The sequence below is a fragment of the Choloepus didactylus genome, chromosome 3, assembly GCF_015220235.1.
Source record: "Choloepus didactylus isolate mChoDid1 chromosome 3, mChoDid1.pri, whole genome shotgun sequence".
Lineage (NCBI taxonomy): Eukaryota > Metazoa > Chordata > Mammalia > Pilosa > Megalonychidae > Choloepus > Choloepus didactylus.
Window position 1 is genome coordinate 158,287,641 of NC_051309.1, and position 24,825 is coordinate 158,312,465.

Below are 24,825 nucleotides of genomic sequence, written 5' to 3' on the forward strand. Positions count from 1 at the left end.
GTTAGTTCCTAGTTGGAGTAACTTGGGGGAAAGAAATATTTGAACAGATTATTTGTTGAAGTAGAATCACAGAGCATTGCTACTTTGAGGATATTTTCTGAGACTGAAATAGCTGGAGAAAACCCATCTCTGTTTTTATATTCATTCTAATGGCAGTGTACTTGTATAGAAAATTTTAACTTTTTTTCTGTGTGCCTTGATAGTAGATAAGGCTTTATCATTTTCCTTAAGGAGTTGTACAATCATCTTTCATATTTTTTATTAGGAAGTCTTTGGAGTTTATACCACTTACAGTATGTTCACGTGTTCGAGAGTACTCTCTTCACCTGTCTTCATTACTGTATTTCTCACCTCCTGTTGATAGGATTGCTTCTCCATCTGCAAATTTGAATTTAAGTGCTGTTTCTGCTTCAGCCCTCCTGCTGAGTCAGTCTATCATGTAGGTTTTCTGCTGTTCTACTTTTAAGTAATAGATACTTTGGCATAATCCTGAAGTTTGCAAGTTCCCAGTTCTTCAGAGTCTCTGATTAATCCAATAGCCTAATTTTATTTAGGTCTAACAACTATGATTATGAATTTTTTTTTTTTTTTTTTTTTTTTTTTTTGGGCCTTTTTGTGAACTCTCCATGCTTCTCGTACCAACAGAGCTTATTGCAATTCTTGGCGTGAAGATGGATTGCTCTTTATGTTTGAAATATTTGCTGGCATTAAATCTCTGGAACAGTTTTCTTTGTGACCTTAGTCCTTTTAATTATTTTTAATCCTAATCTGTAGCATTAAAAACATTTCATGCAATTTAGGGTCTCAGCTTTATTGAGCAATTCATGAATTGGGCGGCATTCCACTCAGAAAATAAAAGAGAGCTCTACTGAAGAGGGTGGAAAGGGGGAGTTTATATAAAGCAAATACGGAAGCAAGTGAGGAAATGTTCTGATTAGCTGACATTAAGTTTCTGTTTTACAGGGGAGGATCTTACAAAGTGCGGAACAGGTATCCTTTGGTTAGTATCATTCTGTCCATTCTGATGAGCTATCTCTACTGGACCAAAACTGGTTTATCAGCAGGTGTTGCTTATCTGCAGCCCTGTATGGAGCATTCTATTTTCTCAGAAAGCCCCTAACTGTTTTTGCTTTCTGGAAAATCCCTTCTTGGTCCTCCCGGGCCCCCCGCCCCCAACACCCAATGCAGGTGGCCATTTTATTTTACTTAACAGTAGTTTTAGTCTTCTGCAATTCTATGGTTTCTATGAGTGTCAAGAGTTCAGAAGGTGTCTTTATTTTATCCTCCTTGGAAATCATGATCTGTTTTGACAATGCTGCCTTCATTAGGAGTACACATTTGACTTGGGTACCTAAGTGAAATCAAGCAAGTTAAAAAAAAATAGTCCATTTGGAGTAATAAAAAGTTACATTACACTTCCCCTGGCATGTTCACGTTTGACCCTTTTTCATGTTTTAATTGAGCTAAGCATCTTAGAGGAGGCAAGAATTAATCTCATCAGCCATGAATCCTATCTAATATCTAAAACAGGATGTTAGGATAGATGACCTGTATTAATATTGCCACCAATCATTTTATACAACACATCTCTGAGGTGTTTTGCAACGCCATAGCATTCTAGTGAGGTAGGAGGTGAGATGGTTTTATATATAAAAAATTCTGAACTATAGAAATCATACAGTTTGCTTCAGTAAATCATATAGATTTACTTTTGGAACTCAGTTCTTTTTCTGTTTGTTCAAAAGATAAATCCATCTGTTTTAAACAGTAAAGTAGTGGTGTAAGTCAGGAAATACCTATACAGTTGATTTATTTAGTTACTTAGAAATCCTTATTTTTAAAAAAATTAAACATTTTGAGAAAGGTAATTTTTATAAAACTGTCTCTCTTCTTGAATAATGTATCCAGCTGTTAAACATTTTCAAAGTGAAGTTAATCAGTACCCTGTGCCTTTAGTTCCTAATGTTTTTGATCTTTATGCCATGATATTTTTTTACCATTGGAGTTAAGAAAGAGCAATGAACCGAAGAATGAGGGAGAATAAAAGTGGGTTGTCTGCTTCATTGAGAATAGACTATTTATCCTTCGTCAATTTCCTTTTGAAAGGTACTATAAGTCTGATTTTTTTCCTCCTGTCACTTTTTGGAACCTCAATTTTGTGTTTATTTTATTGGATAATTAAATTATTCCCTCGTGTTTAAGGGGATCTTTTATTTTGTCTAGTTCACTGAAATCCATGCCAGTGCAATAATTGTAAAACTGCCTCTAGTCTGGAACTGATGCAGAGGGCATTTGGTTCTTACCTCTCCTTCCCTCTCATGCTTTCATTAATTTCATTAAAGTACTGGGTTTGTAACACTTGGCTGCTCCCCCCCTTTTCTTTTTCTTTTTTAATTGTATCTTCAGATACAAATTAGAATCATTTTCTTTTTAGAACTTTCTTTGGGAATCTGGGATCTGTAAAGTATCTTGTTGATATACAGACAGTTGGATAAGTACATGTTTCTGTACTAGATAAGGCCAAGATGAAGAAAATCCCATTGTTGTGCAATTGGCTAATTAGTTTTCCTTTAAATATAAAGTGGGTTACACAGCTGTTAAATTATTTAAAAGTTTTTGCTTTTTTATTTTTAACATTAAAGATTTCCACATAAGATGCAAAACTAAAAAGCTGTCTCAAGAGGAGTATTCTAAGAGTATTTTTCTTGTTTTTTTATTAGTACTGATAGAAATCCTTCTCATGAGTGAGGGAAAGGGAATCTGGAACCATATTTTGAACTGAATTTTTATTATTTCCTAAACCAGGAATTGTAAGTCCCCAACCTGACTTCTAAGTAGATTTTATATGCTGCTTAGGTTCATGAATTAATAAGAAGCTTTTGTAATTAGCAGCAAATATTAGCATATGCAGGCATTTAAAATTTTTTTGAAAGTTATTAAAGAATGTTTGAAATGTTTAGTGTCAGGCAATAACATAAACAAATGGTTGGGGGTACAGCTAAAGATAGAGAAGAGCTACTGTAGTAGGCAGGGAAGTACTTTCTTCCATCTAAATGCGTTCAAGTGAAACATATACATGTGCAAGTGTATACATGGTGGGTGATACGGCAGGGTAGTGGGAGTATTCTGCTTAAAAGTTGACATTCCACTCGCATTCCCTGAAACCCACTGCACTAGCTTAGGGGTTATAACCCTCTTTAGCCAGACCATGATCCGTTGGGAGAACAGACTTCAGAACAAAGTTTAGGGCAACTCTTCCCCACCCCAGTCTTGCTGGGAATTTAGAAAATAGCCAAACCTCATAGGCTGGGCGCTGCTGAGCAAGGAAAGCTAAACAGGGCCAAATCTCTTTATTGCCCCCCTCCCACCCCAAATTCCCTGTCCTCCACAAAAAAGAAAAAAATATTTTTAATTTTTTTTTCTAAATTTTTTTATTTTTTTAAAAGAGAGATATGTTGATTCCATGACCAGTACAGAGCCAGGTGCTTCTTCACTGCATCAAAATTGAGCTCATCAGCCACTTCAGAGCGCCCTGAAGTACCAAAGCGTCAGCGCTGTGGTGGTGGTGGTGGGGGGGTGGGTCTCGGGGCCTGACCTCGCCCTTATCTCTGATTACAAACATTAAAGGTGGGGTGAGGGGGTGTTGGGGAGTGGGGTGGGAGCAGTCCGCTGGGGTGGGGCGGGGATCTCTGTATGTGGCTCCCCGATGCCCAATCCCTGCCTTGGCTGGTCCCTTCCTAGTGAAAAACAACTCCAACGGATTTGTCGTTAAAAAACAAAGAAACCAACAAATGAAGGGGCGCAGGGGAGGAAAGAGAAGACTCAAAATGCAGCTTTCTGGTTTTATAATTAAAAATAGACTTACAAGTTTGAAACAGAATGAAGTATAAGCAGTTTAGAAAAGTAGGAGAGAGGCATTACCAACTTGCCCGGCCCAGCCACTGTTAATGCTTTCATCGACTTCCTTTACATATTTGTTCATGTTATTTACATAGTTTTATGTTTTGCTTAAGATTTTTTCCACATAGTTTTTGAGAACATAATTTTTAAGGGCTATATAATATTCCATTGAGTGGATATATTTCAGTGTACTTAACTATTTTCCTATTGTTAGGTGTTTTATTTCCCCCAATATTATAAATAATTCCCTGTGAAAATTTTTGTGCAAAACATTTTTCTTGTTCAGAATATTTCCTGGCAGTAAATTTCTAAAAGTGAAGTCACTGGAACAAAGATCTTAATATTTTTAAGACTGTTGTGGGGTTCTTTACAGGACGAATGTTCTTTCTTTTTTTGTCAGTGTGAAATGTTTGTATTTGAAGAAGAGGGAAGGAAATCTCTGTTTGCTGACTCATGTTTTTATTTTGCACTTTAAACTGATAAGGCCTCTTAGCTTTGGACATAAACTAAGGCAGGAAGTACAAAAAGGGGCAGAAAAAAATTAGTTGTCTTGCCAAGGCCACAGTGTCATCGAGTCATTCGAGTTCCTGATGTGAGGTAGGTTTGACTTGTGTTTTTAAAAAGGGTTTAAGTCAGGCAAAGATTAGTTATCAACCTGCATTTTGTTTCGTCTATGCACATTTATGTGCAAGGATCTGTGATCTTGTCACTTTAATTTTTGTGAAAGTCATTAAGACCACCAGCACCACCGAGTGGCCCTGCAGCGTTTGGAGACAACAGTTTGGTTTTTTGTTTTTTTTTTTCCCTCACTGAATGGAGAGATTTCCCTGTATTAAGAGCATTACCTTATCTGACTTTCTAAAACATGGATCCAGTCATGTCGATGCTCTGATGCCCTCATCCCGTTGGCCACAGGATCAAATGCTTCCAGGCCCTCACAGTCTTGCCCCTGCCCTTCTCAGCCTTTTGTCATCTCCAGCTAGATTGAATCATACCATTTCCACTATGCATCTACAGAACTAGAAATTTAGAAAAGTGATTAAAACATACAGACTCTAGAGCCAGATAGTATGGGTTCCAGTCCTGGCTTTGACACTTGTATCTGTGAACCTAGCCTTGAACAAGATATTTAACCTTGGTATACTTCATATGTGACTCTGTAAGTGAGAAAAATGATAAATTTACTCCAGAGGGTTTGTTGCAAAGATTAAACTAGTAATTCATGTAAAGTGCTTAGAACAGTGTCTATCTTGTAACGAGCACTCAAAAGTATCAGCTCTATTGTTTTGCAAAATTCTTCTCATCCTTTAAGGACTGGCCGTTACCTCCTCTTTGGGAAAACTTCCTGAAACACTTGGAATTAATTGTTCTTTCTTTTTCTGCTTTTATATATTATTGTTTATACATACAGCATTTATCACACTGTATGTTAGTTTATGGTGGGCAAATGCACAGAACATGGACTCCTCTTCTCTTATTCCTATGCCCATGGTTGAGCCTGATACAGTCACAGCATTCCTTCTAGATGAAGCTCTGGAGATGGCCTAAATAATTCACAGCATAGTCCTTCATTCTTTTCTGTAGTTCCATGTGCTTTCTGGGATCTTTTCCCTTCTGCCTAAAGATAATTCCTGTTAGTGTTTTTTTTTTAAGTTCCAATCTGCTGGCAGCCAATATTTTCGACTTGCGTTTGTTGGAAAGCATCTTTATTTCAGTCATTCTTGAATGATTTTTTTTCTCTAATATAAAATTCTGAGTTGTCAGCTATTTCCATTTGGCATATTGTAGATGTCATTTCATTTTCTTCTTATTCCCATTGTTTCTGTTCAAAAGTCAGCTTTCAGCCTTATTTTACCTGTTTGAAGATAGTGTCTTTTATTCTGGGTACTTTTAAGATTTTGTTTTAGATTTTCAGCAATTTTACTGTGATAGATCAAAATTTGTGGATTTTTTTGTATTTATCCTACTTGGGATTTGGAGGGCTTCATAAATCTGTTGCTAGATGCCTGTTTTCAGTTTTGAAAAATCCTCGGGATGTATCTGCAAATATTGCTTCTGCCACAATTTTTCTCTCTTCTGGGACTCCAATGATGCTAGACCTTTTAACCATAGCCTGTGGGTCTATTTGATTCCTTTTTAAATTTTCCATCTTTTTTTCTTTCTGTGCTTCAGCATGGATTTTTTTTTTTTGATCAATCCTTCAGTTTACTAATCTTTTCTTCTGTTGTAATTAATCTGCCATTAAATCCATCTATTTAAATCTTTGTTCCAGGTTCTGCATTTTTCTGTTCAAGAATTTTCATTTCATTCTCTTTTCTTAATGGATTCCACTTCTCTGGTAAAATTCCCTATTTTGTCTTCTCTTTTCTTGAACATATTAATCAGTAATTATGAATATTTTAAAGTGTGTGTCTATAGCACCAATATCTGGATCACCTCTTAGGTCTGTTTCTATTCTCTTTTTTTGTTTGGTCAGTTGGTCCTGCCTCTTGGGATGCTTGGTAACTTTTGATTGATTGCCATACATTGTGAATAAGTAATGATAAGGGCTCAGAATGATGTTATCATCCTCTATAGAGGATTTATTTTTCTTCTGGAAAACTGTTAGAGAGGGACCCATCACAAGGGCTGAGATGATTCAAGGTTGGATTTCAGTGATTTTTATCCTTTTCAGGTTTTCCCTTAAACCAGGGCATATCCCTTCAAAGGTCAGGGCTCTTCTTAGCAGGCCCTTGGTTCCAATTTCTTTGTCTCAGCAGCACTGTGACACTATTGGAAGCTCTGCTCATTAGTGTTTTAGTCTCTTAGTTGCCACGTTCTCCTTGTGTCCTAGGCCTCTGCTGACGATAGCATAAGCTTTCCCAAATGCCTCGAGGAAACGCCGTGAAGAATGTCACCTCACGCCACTGCTTTTCCCTTCTCTTGAGGATCTTGGCCCCTTGAGTCCTCGGTACCTTGGTTGGTCTTTAATGCCTTTTAAAAGCTGGGGGGGGGGGGTGGGGTGTTTGGTTTGCTGTTTTTGTTTCTTTTATTCTATTCAGCTTTTACAGTTATTCTTTCTGAAGGTTTCTGATACACACTATGCCATCCAAGCTAGAGTTTAAGCAAAGTTGAATCCTTTAACCTTTCTCACCTTTTGTGTTTTCGTATGGTGAAGAGTAGGTAGGAGGTTTAGATGAGTCAACTCGATGAAAGAATTTGTTCATAGTATATGCTCATGTGCCTCATTCTATTCATGTCAATAAACAGCAAATGAAAAAAATGAAAATAAATTTCCTACCTTACTTGCCTAAAGCGCCTAGGCACAGCCTTGTGTAATGAATAGATATCCTAAAATGCTACTACATTTATATAGCTGGAATATAATCACTTTCTTTTAGTATAAGAAAGGCTCAAAGAAGAAACCAGAAACCAGAAATGTTAGGATGAATGTATTTTTATCAGTTCCTCTTGCTTTCAATACTTCTTGATGGAGGTGTGTTTTGGAATATTTTTTAGATGTCATAAATGAATCTGAATATAAAACATTACAGTATCTTAAGAATTTGGATTTTTTTTTGCACGCAGGTGTCTGTTGATTCTATTACAGTACTCATGGAAACAGTGACATGGTTACTTTTCACATCATCTCAGTTTACTCTTCTGTAAATGGCAATAATTTTATTACCAAACTCAAAGGACTGTTAAAAGTTTTAAATGCTATAGTACATGAAAGCATTGAAAATAGTGCCTCGTACATAGTAATTGCTTAATAAATGGTGGTTGTGTGTTTGAAATGATGTTAAACATTTCCCCCTATTTTTCTGTTTTAGGTGCTGACTTGGGTTACTTTTTGAAACACTGAGAATAGTAATTTCTACTTTGTAAGACCTCAAAACTAAGAAGCTAAAGAGAGTCTTATTTAAATAAAGTGAAGCCTCTTCTGCTGTCCTTTTGCACTTGGAGACTCCTTTCTCTCTCCACACCAGAGGAGTATATAACTAGGGCAGTCAATATGAACGTGACAAGTTTGTTTTCCTTCACAAGTCCAGCTGTGAAGAGACTTCTTGGGTGGAAACAGGGTGATGAAGAAGAAAAATGGGCAGAGAAAGCTGTTGATGCTTTGGTGAAAAAACTGAAGAAAAAGAAAGGTGCCATGGAGGAACTGGAAAAGGCCTTGAGCTGCCCGGGGCAACCCAGTAACTGTGTCACCATTCCCCGCTCGCTGGACGGCAGGCTACAGGTTTCCCACCGGAAGGGACTGCCTCATGTCATTTACTGCCGCGTGTGGCGCTGGCCTGATCTTCAGAGCCACCATGAACTAAAACCACTGGAATGCTGTGAGTTTCCTTTCGGGTCCAAGCAGAAGGAGGTCTGTATCAATCCCTACCACTATAAGCGAGTAGAAAGCCCTGGTAAGTGAATCCTTTTATACTGATGTGTCTTTGTGTGCATATTCACGTTGCTTAAAATACCAAAATATTCACTTTCTCTGTTTTTAATTGTAATCTTAAAATGTTGGGAGGAAATTATATATGTTTATCACTCCTTCATCATTTCATACATACTAACAGCTTAGTCCTCTTTGGTTAATTTTATTTCCTTGGAGCAGGGATATAAAAATTGTCACTACAGTATTAATACCCTTAATTTCTAATAAATTGTTTTTTTTCCTAAATTTATTTTTTGTTTCTCATTGGTTCTTTGCATTTCTCTAGACAACATTTGGCTATGAATTTTTTTACAAAGGAAAAAATTGGGAAAGGAAAGGAGGGTGGTGTTGTCTGCATAATTGAGGGAAGTATGTAGTGAAGGAGGTGCCATTGACTTTTACCACTTAAGAATGGCACCTTTATCATTTCCAGTGGAATTACTATGGCATATTCCCTCTGGAGGATGTGAAGGAATTATTTTCTGCTGTGGAATCATTTGATTCTGTTACTTTATAAGATAGTCCTAGTTTTCCCATGCATGACCTTTTTGGATGGTATAATAAATGATACATTCTAAAATTTTCATGGTTTTGTCTAAAATTAGAATCTTCATTCCAGATAAGTCCCCATTAGTTGGGAAGTGTTTGTGTCATCTTAAGCATTTAAATTTCTCATTGTCAGATTGGGGCCAGTTTTATTGATGGACTGGTTTTCAGTGGATAATGTGTGAGAATCCTTCCCAATTGTGGCTACACATTAGAATCACATGGCTCTCCTCCCAGAAATTCTGATTCTGGGATAGAGCCTGGTAATCTGTGTTTTTAACAATTACTTCAGGTGATGCTACTGCAGTGATTAGATTGATATTTGGGAACGACTGAGCTAGATCATGTAATAACATGGTTTCAAATAAAAGGCATTTATGTTGGTTTGGATATATTATGTCCCCCCAAATGCCATGTTCTTCAATGCAGTCTTATGGGGGCAGATGTATTAGTGTTGATTAGGTTGGAACCTACTGATTGAGTGTTTCCATGGAGATGTGACTCAATCAATTGTGGGGTAACCTTTGATTGGATAATTTCCATGGAGGTATTACCCCACCCATTCAGGTGGGTCTTAATTAAATCACTGGAGTCCTATAAAAGAGTTCACAGAAGGACCTCACAGCAGCTCAGAGACACATTTTGGAGATGGCCACTGAAAGCAGACTTTTGCTGACACTTTGGGGATGCTAGCCCAGTGTTTGCTACGGAGAGGCTAAGAGAGGACAAAACGTTCCAAGAGCAACATTTTGAAGAAAGCATAGGAACTGGGAGAGGAGCTGGAACACAACCTGGGATCAGCAGATGCCAGCCACATGCCTTCCCAACTCACAGGGGTTTTCCAGATACCATTGGCTTTCCTTCAGTGAAGGTATACTCATGTTGATTCCTCAACTTGGACATTTTTATGGCCTTCAGACTGTAAATTTTTTAACCAAATAAACCCCCTTTATAAATGCCAGTCCATTTCTGGTGTTTTGCATTCTGGTGGCATTAGCAAACTGGAACAGCATTTTATTTTTTTCTTTTTTAGAATAATTAAGACATGCAAAAAAAGTTTAAAGACAAGGTTCTAATATAACAAACATCCTTGTCTCTGCCACCTAGTTTAAAAAGTAAAAGATTAGACACAAAACTGAAACCCCTATTTAGGCCTTCCTAATTCCATTCCCTTCAGTTCTCTCTATTCTGAATTTGATAGTTATCATTCCCATGAATGTTTTTATACTGTTACTACATATGTATGACTCTGTGACTCTATGCAATATTGGTTTGTATGTTTAAAAATTTTATATCAATTATTTTATGGTATCATTCTACAAGTTGCTATTTTCATTCATCATTATGTTTTTGATATTTTTAGATTATACACTTTAGAATTACCCTGTCAAGGTCTGTGAATGATGCTTGTGATTTTATTGGAATTTCATTGATTTCATTTGGGTGGAGTGTTGATGTAGTTTTGCTCTTGAGCATAGTATTTTCCTTCATTTATTTAGGTCCTTTTTCCTTGTTAAGTTTCCTCTATAAATTTCTTGAATATCTTTTGTTAGATTTATTTCTACACAGTTTATCTTTTTGGTTTTTACTGTATCCTTTTTGAGGTTACATTTTGTTATGATTGCTCTGGGCTAGGAGTGCAGTTGCTTTTTTCCATCAACCTTGCTGAACTCTTACTGGTTTTAAAGTAGACATTCTCTACTGCTTCTTATACCGGCTATGATATAGGTGTTTTTTTCTTCTAAGCCCAGTGGCTATACATGCTCTTCTATTAGCAAGAATTTAAGCTGGAGTTAAGAGTTTTGGAGAATAAGGATTAGTGTATAAGTGATATGTACAGACAAGGTTATCTAGGTACACGATTTTTTGATCCCAATCATAGCTAAGAGGTTAATAAGGGAGATTTTAATCCTACTTTATAGGCGATAAAACTGTGACCCTAACAAGTTAAGTGACTTGTCTTGTGTCCGACAACTGGAAAGTAGAGGTGTTTTGACATGAAAAGTATTCTGAATTCAATCAGTGTTCCCATAGTAAATTTCATCATTTAGAAAACACTGTATATATTTTCTCCACCCCACCCCACCCCACCCCACCCCTGACTCCAGCTTCCAACATTTCATCTTGTACTGCAGCACTTGCTTCCTGACGGGTCAGCTCCTTTAGTCCATTATCTGTACTCTACAGAGTGATCTTTAAGATGCAGATATGATTGTGTTATCTTCCTGCTTCCCATTGCTCTTGGGAAGTCTTATGTAGAGTCCTACGTGCTCTAGTCCTTGCCTACCTTTCCAGCTTCATTTCCTTCTCTTCCATACTTTGTGTGCCTGAGTCATGTGGGAACACTCAGTGGAATTTTCCTCTACCTATAACTCTTTTCTCCTCCCTCTTTCCCTAGCTCACCCTTAACTTTCAAATCTAACCTTAATGATGGTCACTTTCTCTTGAGAAGCCCTTCTCCTTTCTCACAGGTAGGTTATGTCTCTGTCTTCCATAGGAACCACAATTTCTTCATAGTGTTCTGCACACTTGCATTGTTGTCGTATTTGTCTTCCCTGCAAGATATTAAATAAAGCTCCATGAGGTCAGGGACCGTGTATATTGTTAACTTTTGTATCTTCATCAATTAGCGCATTTAGTAAACATTTGCTGTTTAATGAGAATGCTGGTTTTAATTTACATGTATAGTCATTTGTCTGTTTTTTTAGAAATGAGTTTTCAATATGTCCATACCCTTTGACCTTATCTTCTCTTCTTTGGTCATTTCATTGCTGTTATTAACACCTCTGACACAAGATGGAAAGTTAAAACCAACACCAAGGTGATTTTGCTACTCTTAATCACTTACATGTTCTAGTAAAAGGTTTTTCTAGAGAGGAAGTGGAAAACTGACTAAAATAAGGCATTTTGAGGCTCCACGAAGGTTATTCCAGTCTCCCCTTAATCCGAGAGTTTTGTGAGCCATGCCTAAAATGGTTCCAGGAGACTTTGAGAACTTTGAGGGTAGGGCTAAGATCTGTTTAATTTGAACACAGTAGGATTTTACTTAGTTTATTGGATAGTGAAGTGGCTGATATGGGAATCAGAACAAATGGTCTTTTTCCACAGACCACTGTGAAGCAGCCTCTGTGCCTTGTGGGGATGAGAGCCCACTAAAAGCACGAGGAGCCCTCAGCCCCTCATATTCCCAGAGTTGAATGGGCATTTTCCCTCTGTGAAGCAGCAGGGAGCACGCCTGGGTATTGTTTCCGTGAAATAGAAGAAAGGAGTCTGGAATCCAAGCTGCAGATAAACAGCTCAATGCTGAATTACTTTGAATTTACTCACTGTTGTACCACAGATAAAGTATTTCAAAGAATACTTCAGCATTTTGACTATAAGATAGTAAAGTCTCCCAAACCTGGTGTTTTCTGCTGAGGTCCCAGCATCTCTAGAGAAAAATTAAACAAGAATTGGGTGTATTTGGAAGGTTTAGAGTATGCATCAACATCTGGGGACTTGTTAGAAATGCAAATTCTTGGACCCTTTCACAGATCTACTCAGTCTAACTTTTGGGGTGGGGCCCAGCAACCTGTGGTTTATCTAGCTCTCCCCGTGATTCTGATTCATGCTGAATTCTGAGAACTGCAAAATTGAATTAAGATATCCAGGCAAGTCATCAAGTCCAAATGTTGAGGTGAAGTTGTTTCTTATTGAAAAGAGATGTCTAATGAGTTGGTCTTTTAAGTGGTTCAACCTTGTGAATTTAGCATGTTCGGATACAGATATAAAATTGACTTGCTGTTTCCAGAATTTTCCTTTCTGCCCAAGGTCATAACATTAACATGCTGGTAAAATGATAAGGTGTCTTTAAAATGGTCAGGAAGGGGGGGCCAAAGAAATGCCTTGTTATTTGGCCCAATACAAGTTTGTAATTGTTCTTTTGGGAATCTTTTACTACCTCTGTTTCTTTAATCAAAAATAATTTTATGGATTTAAGTAGTTGTAGTTTTTCCTTAACTTGTGCCATTTATTTTGTTGTAATGTCTAAAAACAGTAATGGGAAAAACCAAAAGTGACAGAAACACTTTGCAGCAACTTGCATTCATTATCGTTAACAACAGTAAAGAGTGTTTGTGGGAAAGAACCTCCCTTTTGTTGCAAGGTACTGCCTTGGCCATAGGAGAAGACTGCATATTTGGGAAAGTAGAATATGTTATCTGTAATTTCTTCTTCTGCAAATGTCTGGACAGTTTCAGGAGAGAGAAACACAGTCTAGGTTGTTTCTGAAGACTGTGACCGTGATGAAGATGGAGCAGGGGCACTGCTGACTTGGACCTGGGCCAGCCTTCAGTACCAAGGCTACTCATCAGTGGTTGAATTAAATGTAGGTTTTCTTTTTCTTTACCAAAGTAAATGCTGCCAGAGGTAAAGAAAGTCATCTAACTACGGTGTTGTGAAGACCACTCGGTTATCAGTGAGCATTCATATCTAGTACATGAGTCTAATAACTGAAGTTGTAAGCCAGTTACCAAGATGTGATCACTACAAGTGTTTTAAAGATTTGGGATTAATTAGCTACAATAATAACTACAAAAATTAAAATAGAGCTTTAGGCCCTGTGATCATGTACATCTAAATATTCTCTTCATTCGAACATTGATGGCACACACACTACTCCTCGGGAACTGTGCCTGCCCGAGAAGGACTTGCATGTAGGTAATCACAGCACAGTGTGCTCAATTGATTAACAAAAGGTGTGAATGGAGGATGCAGCCAACTCTTAGAAGCGCAGAATAGCCATGAAAAAGGCCACATGCAAACATGTCTGGACACTGTGTTTTGGGCTATGTGGTGGTGCAGGTATATACATACCTACCTACATACATACATATATTCCATTGTATAAAGGATTTAAACCTGTATATAAGAAGATACATAGTAAAGTAGAAAACCATTACTAATAAAGTAGACCAGGGAAAACAAAACAGAAGGTCAGGAGTTCGAGTAGGAGGAAAATTAGCCCATTTGTGGTCCATAGGAGTTACTATGATACAAATATACTTCTATGTGTAGTTACTATATGTTTGTAATCCTAGTCTGGATGTTTCTCTAATTCCTTTGGTGTAGATGAGAGAGAGAAAACTGAGATGAAGTATGCACTAAAAGCTATAAGAGATACAAATCAAGAGTGTTTGTGTCAGAAGAGATACAATCAAAAGCCTTTGTGCTTAAAGGTGGGTGGTTGGGAAGAGCTGTAGAGACGTTTGCAGAGGCTTTATGCAGGACGGACAGCTTCAAGGGTGACAAGCATGTCCTCTGCCTTCCTTTGCAGTTGCTGTCCCACAGTCCATTCAGGGCTCCTTTCTTCAACCCGTGTGGAAGTTACTCTCTCTTGAAAAAGGACTTGGTCACCACTTGTACTTTCATCCATGCTTGACATACAGCCAAGTGGACATGGGATTTAGATAGTAAACTTTTCTCCAAGATTTCATTGTTGACATTTGGTTTATGTTTGACACTTTCATCATTATCGTCTATAATATAACTAGAAACTAGATGCAGTAAGAGTCACGAGTAGGATTTTGTTACCCAGATCTTTTCATGGATTCTGTACCCTTAAATCCTAGGAAAAATGTGTGAGGTTTGGTATTCTGATTCTTTTTCTTGGAAGTTGTTTCTGATGCATTGTTTGGGGGTATTTGTTTTAGGTTATTTATATTAATTGATGGACAGATGGAATTTTTCAGCAGTTACTATATGTTACTTTTACATCGTTGTAATGAAGCAGGCATGTAGACAACTACAGTGTGATTTGTTCTGAGTGCGATTTTTCTATTGCCAAATCTACTCCAAACTACTGATAAAACAGTAGTTTTCAGATTATACAAAGTGTGTTTCTTATACTTTAATTTTCCAGACCATTGTCCTCCACTTCATTGTTTTTATTCTTTTTCGATCAATGCAACATTAGGTGGGCAAGAGAAGGTATTTTCACATTTTTCTTCCTGGCTCGTTTAAAGTGTGGCATTCTTCTGTCCACCATTGCCAGTTAATATAGGATGGAAGGAACCCTAGCCAGCTGACAGCTGTTAAAAACAAAACGTAAAGAACCATGACTGACAAAGAACAGTAATTTTGAAGACTGTTTGTCATAATAAATGAAAAAATAGAATGTACACTGATTGCAATTTATGTGGAAATAATACTTTAAATTATAAAGAAATATAAAAACCTGGCTGATTCTTTCCAAGACTAGTTTTGGATGAAATAATAATGAGACTTTGAAAGTTGTGCTTTTTGGCTTTTAATTCCCAAAAGTGAATCATCCCCAAACAGTGGTTCTTGTAGGTTAAGGATGTTTTGCATGTGTTTGGGATGTGGGGGTCATCATTTGGCCTGTGTTGGGGGTGCCCCTATGGCCTTGACGGACACTTGCAAAAGGGAGGGAAATAGAGGGAAAGGTTGGCTATGTAAAGCTCGCAGGCTGATTGTCTGGGTTGTACTTTTAACCCCCTTGGTGCAGACTATCAAAATACTCAGAGAAAATTAAATCTGGAGATTCTTTTCCCCAACATTTATGCTCTACTTCTTTTCCACTTCAAAATGCAAATTTCTCTTGAAAGACTCAGTGTCATTCATATCCTGTCATGGACTATCCAAATCATCAAACCTCTGCCCTGATATTTGGAAAAGTCAGATTTGTTTGGGGAGAAGAAAGTAGGAAAACAAAGGGGGGATTTTTTAGCGAGCAGACCTGAGGGGCTTTGGCGGCCGTAGAAACACTGAATTAAAAATAATCCAAGAGGGCCTGAAGAATGGTAGAGCTCCCAAAACCAAATTCTGTTAATTTGCCAGTTTGGGGATTAGTGTAGTTGTCCAATACTGGCTTTAGGACTTGTTTGAAAGGCTGCAGACTTCTATTTCCCCTAGGTTTAGTCTAGTCTGGTTTGGTCTGGGCTTCTATTGTCTAAACAGCTCTTTCCCATCCCATGTTTGGCTGAGGAGGAGATAAACACTTAATTTGCTTGCTTACCTATTCCACATTCCTGATTATCAATTGTATTTCCCTATTCCTGTGACGTTTAGCATTGAAGCCTGCCCCGTAATGGTCTGTTGCCAGTCTGTCCTTCATAAAACTGCTACAAGCCACACGAGTTACAATAACTAGAAGTAATCTTAACTTCCTTGATGAAAGCTCTAGAGTCTGGAAACATGTACTGTGGTCGAAATAAAAAGATTTTGATTTCTTCCCAGTTCTTAAAACCATCATTTTGGAATCTTAGCAGACCTTATAAAGGAAGATCAGGTTTGTGTTATACTATATCACTGCCTCAGTTCTAAACCAACTTTTTCGCATGAAGAAGCCATTTCTTATCTAAGTGGTGGTCCTGTCTTATATAGTTACACGTCAGTCTTCACTTGAGAGCCTGCCTGCTTGCCTGTCTGGGATCAGTCAGAATTGGCAAAAGTAGAGTCTGTAGTTTTTATAAGTGGTATTTGGGCAGCTTTTTGTAGACTGAAAGTGAACATATATGGTAACAGACTGGAATTGCCTTGTATTATTTTCCTTTGTTTCCCTTTAAATTCTTCCTACCTACGTACCTATCAATCTTTGTAGCAGATTCAGTAGTTTTTTTTCTTTAATATTCTCTTTCTTTGAGCACCTGAAAAGGGTACCCAGGGTATGGTAGTGTGTGCTGGTTAGATATTTAAGTAAGATGGCAAATTTGGAAACAGTTGTGAGTAAATATTTTTGAATCATAGCTTGTAGATTTTAAACAGGAAAGAGAACAGCTAATTTAAAAATGAGTTTCTTTAAAAAACAACAACAACAACAACAAAACTATTGAGAACAAGGACAGAGGGGCAAGCTTGAAGGGACTGCCCTGGCCAAATCTGAGACAATTTGATCAAAATAATCAAGTACAGAGATGAATTATAAGCCATTGAGGGAAAACAGGAATCCGTGAATCTATACTGATAATAAATTAATGAATTAAAAGCAGGAAAGGAGAGTTTTGTGCATTCCTTTCTCAAAAAAGGACTGACTGCTGGTTGGTAAATGTGGAATGGAGTTCTTTAGGAAATTAAGGACGAATTAGACCAGTTAAAGGAGTTATTTCTTTCCTTTTAGTAGCAAGGTTGAAATATGGTAGAGAGACTCAGAGGTCAGAAGGCCTGGACTAAAATTTTGGCAGTTGAAAACTCAGACCCCTCACTTGCCTTCTTTGAGCTTGAATTACTAACCAGTGAAATGAGGAGTGGTATTTCTACTTTCCTTGGTTGTTGCGGGGGTTAAATTAAATAAGGTATGTGAAAAGGCTTATACTCCAGTGCATTCTTGAAACATAATGTGGCTGAAACAGTGATATAAGGAATTTACCTTCTGTGTGCATCATCTTTAGAATTACAAACATAAATTTGTAATGTAAGCAAGTTTTCACTAAAGAAATGTTTAGAAAACTGGTGATAATAGCTACAATAATAATAGTAACAATAATAATAATAGCTACTTGTCATGCTTACTTCCTACCAGGCACTTTACAGGTATGCTCATTTAATTCCTGATCACAATTGTAAGAGAAAGGTACTGAAGGGGCCACTGAGACCCAGAGAGTTTAAGTTGAAACTGGAGAGCCAGGATTCTAATTGAAGTCTAACTCCAGTATATGCTGCTAACCAGCACATTGTACTGTTTCCCAAAAGAAGTGTTCCTCTTCACCACCCCCCAATCAGTTTTCTTTATTTAACAAAGGGGAGAGGGGCATCCAAAATTTTTAGTAGAACATCTGATCTAAAATGCATATGTACACCAGCAGTATGCATTTTGGATAAATAATGGTAGATTGAGGGTCTACACCTGTGCTTCAAGTGTTTATGGAGACTGTGTTTATTTCCCATTGGTCAGTAATCTTATCATTAGATAACATGTGTCTCTGTTTCATAAAATACATTTAATGGAATCAAATTAGAACTTCAAATAAGAACTAATTATATTCAGCTGCAATTATAATTAATTAAGCAAAGCTGCCTGGCCCAACAACTGGGATAATTATTTACATATCAGTAGTATTTAATAGACGATTAGGCACTCTAGACCTATGCTTTATGTATTATAATAAAAGCTGCTCCTCATTGAGTGCTTACCATAAACCAGGAACTTGGTTAAAACCCATCTATGATTTTCTCAAGCATTAGGGACTAGCAATTTAATGAGCAAGCCCTTGATCTTGAGGCTTGCCCTTAAGAAACTTATTTATTTCTGTAATGGCGAAGCTAAGCCTACTTATAATTATGCCTGTCATCCCCAGAGAATCTCTTGTTGCTCAGATGTGGCCTCTCTCTCTAAGCTGAACTCTGCAAATAAACTCACTGCCCTCCCCACTATGTGGGACATGACTCTCAGAGGTGTAAGTCTCCCTGGCAATGTGGGCCATGACTCCCAGGGATGAGTTTGGTTCTGGCATCATGGGGTTGACAATGCCTTCTTGACCAAAAGGGTGAAGAGAAATAAAACAAAATGAAGTTTCAGTGGCTGAGAGATTTCAAATAGAGTCAAGAGGTCTTTCTGGAGGTTACTCTTATGAAAGCTCCAGCCAGATATTGCAGTTTGCCACAGTATGCCAAGCCCCAGCCAACGGTATTCCATAAAATCCCTAAAGGATACCCTGGGCTCTAAGACTCTATAAAAGTTTTACTTACTAACTTTATTTTTTCAGAAATTTAAAGCCTGCAGATGTCTTCTATGCCACATAAGCCCTGAAACCAAGAGGTACCAATCTCTCCAAGAACATCAACCAGTTTCTTTCCTCTACCCCAAAATGTCGACACCCCTTTTCAGCAAGAAGTAGTTAGAATGGTCATTGCCCAGGTATCCCTGAAGATTGAGAGGATGATCAAATGAGAGGGAGGAGGTATAACTGAGAAGTTAGGATTTAACAATTGATTATGACTACTGACTCATTATATAGATATTTCTTTTTAGTTTCTAGTGTATTAAAAGAGCCAGAAGGAAATACCTGAAATTGTTGAATTGTAATCCAGTAGCCTTAATCTGTGCTAATGATTGTATAACTATATAGCTTTCATCTTGTGACCATGTGATTGTGAAAACTTTGTGACTGACACCCCCTTTATCCAGTGTTTGGGTAGTTGAGTAATAAAATAAAGACATGCATGGAAAAAAAATAGGTTGGGAATATGGGGAAAAAATACTTCTACATAAACTATAGACAATAGTTAATAGTACTACTTTAATAATCTTTCATCAATTGTAACAAATGTAACTACTGTTAAAAAATAGTAGAATTACAAAAAAAAGTGCTATCATCAATTGTAACAAATTTTCTTCACCCTTGCAAGTATTGGTGGTAGGGAGAAGTATGGGAATCCTGTATTTTATGCATGATTGTTCTGTAAACCCACAACTTCTTTATTAAAAAATTAAAAAAACTCATCTATATAAGAGAAAGAATAGTATAGCACAGTGTTTAGAGCATAGATTGTGGAACCAGACTGCCTTGGTTTGAATCCTGCCTCCACTAATTACTGCTTATATATTCTTAGGCACATTAATCTCTCAATACCTCCTTTTCCACTTCTATGAAGTACCTACTGCAGAATTGTTATGGGGATTAAATGAGTTAATAATTAGTATGGTACTTGGCATGTGTAAGCACTATATGAATGCTTGTTAAATAAAAATAAATTAAATCTGAGAGAAGTAGTATTATTCCCATTTTACTAATAAGAAAAGTGAGATTTAAAGAGTAAATTGTTCATTGGCTAGTAAGTTTTGGTGAACAGTATTTCCAGTTTCAGAAGTCAAAAACTAAAACCTGTTAGTTATACTTCAGATGTGCCTTATGAAGGACTAATTTTTTTTTAACCTCTAACAACCTATGAAGTCTCTCATAACTGGAAATTAAGCAAATAAATATTTAGTAAAGGAAAGGAGATTGGAATAGGGTAGGAAGTACATGGAGGGAGCCAGCGTTTGAGAGCCTGCTGTGTGCATCACTGGGCTGGAATCCCACTGGACCCTCACAGTGTGTGTGTGTTGGGGGGATTGTCTTGTTATCCCTACATGGAAACCGAGGTGAGCTCTTACACTGCCTGAATTCATACAGCTGAGACTCTGGGGGCGGTCTTGATCCAAAGCCAGTGCCTTTTCCATGACGCCATGCTTGGATACTTCATGACTTTTCCTATCACCTGTGTATAAAGCCATGCCACTCTTCTCTGTATCATTCAAACTTTGATGTATTTACTAAGAATAGGGACCAGCACTCTAAAGTTTTATTTATTTATTTATTTTTATTTTGAAATAATTTCAAACATATAGGATAGTTGCAAATACAATACAAACCCCATACAGACAACTCCAACACCCCCCCACCCCCAGATATCTGTATCTACCAATTTTACATTTTGCTACCTTTGCAGTATCTTTCTTTCTCTTTCTTTTCCTTCCTTCCTTTCTTCCTTCCTTCCTGCCTCTCTCCCTCCTTCCCCCCCTTTCTTTCAACTATATCTATTATCTTTCTATCAGTCATCTCTGTCTACCCATTTATCATCTTCTGAACATTTGAGAGTAGGTTGCATGTATCATATTCCTTGAACTCATAACACTTCCATGTACATTTCCTTCTGTAGAGTTTTAGAGGTGAAAGGGGTGATATCTAGAAATTTGACTTGATTAAGATGAGAAAACTGAAGTTCGCGTTCCACAAGTAGAGGCACAGATAAGACAAGACTTCTGGTGCGCTCTCTGTCGCCCATACTTAGAGTAACCCCTCGTCGTATTCCTTCACCCAGGCTGTGTTCACTCAACTGCTGTTGAGACTGGTTTCGGGAAGATTCAGATTGCTCTTTGTGTGTTGATTTTTGATAACCCCTGACATCTTTCTCTTCTACATCAGTGGTTCTCAGACTTTGAGGTACATAAAAATTGCTTGGGGGAGCTTTCTAAAGCACAGATTTCCAGGCCCCCTCCCTGGAGGTTCTGATTTATTATGTCTGGGATGAGGTACAAGAATCTGCCTTTTCAAGCAAGAATCTTTCTTATTCAGCTACAGGGAGTCTGAGGACTACACTTTGAGAAGGACTGGTCTGTGTTAATCAGCTCATAATAAAAGATCCAGGAATAGTAGCCTAATTCATACACATACATTAATTGATAAAGACATTTTTAATGTGCCCAGCACTGGAAGATACAAAAGAACTAAAATCCACTTCTACCCTGACGGGGCTTATGGTCCAGGTGAGGTGAAGTCCAATAAACAATGAAAGCCTACAGATGCTACGATGGACTCTGTTTAGGCCACAGTGGGGCGCAAAGGATAGAGGAATTCATTTCTACTGGGAGAAGGTTGGGAGAAGGTAGGGAGCTCAGGATGGCTCCATGAAGGAGATGATGATAGAACTGGGACTTGAAAATGTGGAGACAGGAGCAGAGGCACCAAAGTATGAAACTAACACGTGGAACTATAAGAAACTCAGGTTAGCTGGTGACAATTGTGAGAGGGTTACTGCAAAAGATCAGTTTTGGGGCAGGAACCTGGACTAGGTCATGATCCTCATAGCAGATGTAGTGTGGGTACATAATCACACAGGTGAGATCTGTTTTAAGGAAATATCTATGGTTTCTTAAAAAAAAAAAAGAGGAATCACTGGCCTGGAGTTATGTAGGAAATTGGGTTCTCAGAAGCCGAGTTAGATTTAAGTTATTATTAGGTAAAATTTGGTGTTTTTTTAAGCTTAAGGAAATTGTTACTGAATATAATTCATTTCTGTACTTGCATTCAACTTGTGTTCACGTATTTGTCTCCTATTAATGTATTTGTACTGAAGAGTAATCAATACATTACTCGAAAGTAAATACTATAAATGGTGCTACCTTCAGGCAAAAATGTATGAACTTTTAAAAAGATGTTCCCCACAAAGGCAAATAGAAGAATGGAAAGGGAATTTAAAAATCAGTTTCCATTATCTCTTTCCACAGCTTTGTAGTCCTAACAATGTAGTCTGGTGGTTCTGGGTAGACCTTGATTCAAATCCTGGCCCTCAGCTTAGCCGCAGCGTGACCTTGGAGGTGTTACATGGCTAAGCTGAGCCCCCTTCCCCATCTGTAAAGTGGAAACTCTTTTGAGGATTTGATGATTTAACTCCGTATGTGCATAGACAGTGTCTATCCTGTTGACCTTTGTGTTTGCAGTGCCCTGCACGGTCCCTTACTTGTGGTCAGTATTTTATGGATGTAAATAAAGTGCCCAGTAACTTAGCAAATGTTTCAAACCCTCCCTACTGTCATCACCTCACCACCAATAAGCAAGCAAACAAAAAGGTGAAGTGCCACCACTAACGGGTTTCACCTAAATCATAATGTCATTAAAATTTAAGCTTGATTAAGGTTCTGAGCATCTTTTCTTCGGTGTAAAGTTTCCATGACCTATCCTGAGGTAAGGAATTTTATTTCATAAATGCATGTACTGTTAGCCTTTCAGTGGTCTACTCCACCATCTCCTATTTGAAAAGTTTCTATTAAAAAGTCCCTGTCCACACAGCCTCTCACACCTGTCCGGTACATGAGGGACATCTGTCTAGTACAGATACTATGTTGAGCCCAGCTGCTTTGACAGCTTGGCCACCACACCCCCACTCCCACACCTGTTTTCAAGTGGGAATTGCTGCAGCTGGAGCCCCTCCTGGGCCATTCTTTAACTGACCAAGGGCCACCTCCCTGCTCTTAGGTGACCTCACCAAAATGTCCTAAGACCCAGCGAGATGCTGTTTGTGACAGAGCTGTGTGCATTGCAGAACTCCAGATGTCCATAAAGCAGGATTCTTATTAGTCAGAGAACTTACAGAATTTATAGCTGGACTACCCCTTGAAGATCAGGCTCCTTATTCCTTGAGGAAATTGAAACCCTGAGAAATTAAGTGACATGCTCAAAGTCACAGAGGTAGTTAGCAAAGCCAGGCCTAGAACTCAGGTTGTTGTGACTCTTACCTAAGTGCCTTTTCCAACTCCTCAGAGCTAGAAAGCATTTACATACCTCCCGGTAACAGCCAGCTTGTTTGCCATTATAGCTGCGTGGATAAACGTGAACATGTGGCTAAACTAGACCCAGGTGACCCAGCATTAGCCACATTACTAAACTGTTTTACCGCTGATGACTTGGTGATAGAAATTTCAAGTTGTACTTCAAAATCTTGAACAAACTCACAGATCCAGAGAGGGTGTACTGGTACGTTTTTCAGAGCTCAACTCCTCTTTCCAGTTTTAGCTGTCTCTTTTTCATTCCTTTTCCTCCTGCCTTGGCAATGCAGAAAAGCTGGGTCCAGTAGCAGAATCACAAATACCTCCTGAAACTCTTGCTTCCTCTTAGTTTGGTTTCCTTGTTAATTGGAAAAGGGATTTTATTTTTTAAACAAAAGAGATACATAGATAGTCTGTAAAAAGGCAGGGATCTTAAGTTTTTTCCTCTGAGAGGTCAGGAAAACAATGGGAAATAGTTTCTTCCATTTTTAAAGACAGCAATTAGTGATTCTCGGGAAGGTGGAGGGAGGTGTGGTGAAAGCACATCACGTAGGGACTTTTTTCCCCCAGAATACACGTGGGGTAGGCAGGGGCAGGTAGAGGGTGCAAAACCAGCTTAGAGTTTACCAGGGTTAGAATTCCTGGAATACGGGAATGACGCAGGGCAGTCTGATTTTTAAATGACTCAAATCATATACAACTTTGTGGGTAAAGAAAAGTTTTAACATTGGGTTCATCTCTCAAAGGGGAGTCTTTTAATTCAAAGTAACCAGTAGGAATACCCATTAAAGGGAATCCCCAAACTTTAATCATTTTTGGCCCCAAGTAGGAATGACCTTATAAGTGTATCAGAAAGGATGGTTTCTCAGAGGACTCAGTGCTCCCAATATTTCTTTTTTCCCATAAAATAAAAAGAACCTGAAATATACAGGAAGTAAGAGGAAGGCATTCCCCACTCTCTCCACCTTCCTATTTCTGACTTGAGTCAGGCCTAGAGCTTGCAAATCCTAATTCTTTCAACTGATTAATCAACCTCTCACTCACGAGATTAGAATTGCACAAAGAAGGTGCATTACAGAAATATTTTAAACATGGAAAATTGTGTTGGAAGTTTATTCTTTTCCTCCAATAGAACATGGATATCTTAATTATTCCTTACCTGAAATATTGCTGAATGAGAAGAACGAGGTCTGGGGGGAGAAGACATCTGGGAGATTCCACACAGGAGACAGGTGCCTGGGCCTTGTTATTTTAGAGCAGCACATGCGTGTAGGCTTAACTCTGCCTTACTGGCTTCCATGTGTCTTTTCTATGGTAATGCCTCTTTCTAGGGCTGGCAGCTGTTCAAGACCATTTCTTTCCTCTTCCGAACTTGGCTATTGCTTATAGTTAGGATAACCCTATAATTTATTGTCTACACAAGGATGCTTTTGAGAGTGAGAGGATCACATTACTACTACATCAGGCAACAGGCATAAATCAGGACTGCCCCAGGCAAGCTGAAACATGTAGACACCCTACTTAAAAAGTCGTCGGCTACACAAATCAAATTTGATAATGGTCCATTTCCTATGCATCATCAGGGGAGTTAGGTACTGCTCATTACTCAACTTATGAAGGTAGCCTGGAGTTTTCTCCTTCAAATCAAGAGACCTTAAACTTTAATTTGTCCAGTGAGGCTGTAGAGCACCGTGGTTGTGAATGCGTATCACCTTTTATTGAATCCTGACTTTGACACTTTGTATATGCCCTTAGGTGAGAAAGTTAACTCCCTAAACACTCATATCTCTAAAGTTGTGTAATGAATTTTGCTGAATATGGTGATCACCTAATAATTAATTGATGAGTGCCTCCTTGCTTCTATATAAATGACCTAAATTTTTGAAGCTAGTTTTTTTTTTTTTTTTTTTTTTTTTTTTTTATATTAATTATATCCCTCCTTGCT

General features: G+C 38.0%; 1 protein-coding gene across 3 annotated transcripts in view; it reads left to right on the forward strand.

The window, feature by feature from the left end:
- Positions 1–24,825, forward strand: part of SMAD1 (SMAD family member 1) — an 86,586-nt gene that overhangs the window by 22,487 nt on the left and 39,274 nt on the right. For 2 of the 3 annotated variants that reach the window (XM_037830744.1, XM_037830745.1), the window contains exon 2: positions 7,713–8,294. In XM_037830744.1, the coding sequence (XP_037686672.1) occupies positions 7,895–8,294 (400 nt within the window). In that variant the 5' untranslated portion in view covers positions 7,713–7,894. Of the gene's footprint in view, positions 1–2,062; positions 2,107–6,733; positions 6,859–7,712; positions 8,295–24,825 lie in introns of those variants that run through there. The other variant, XM_037830746.1, reaches the window with a different exon arrangement.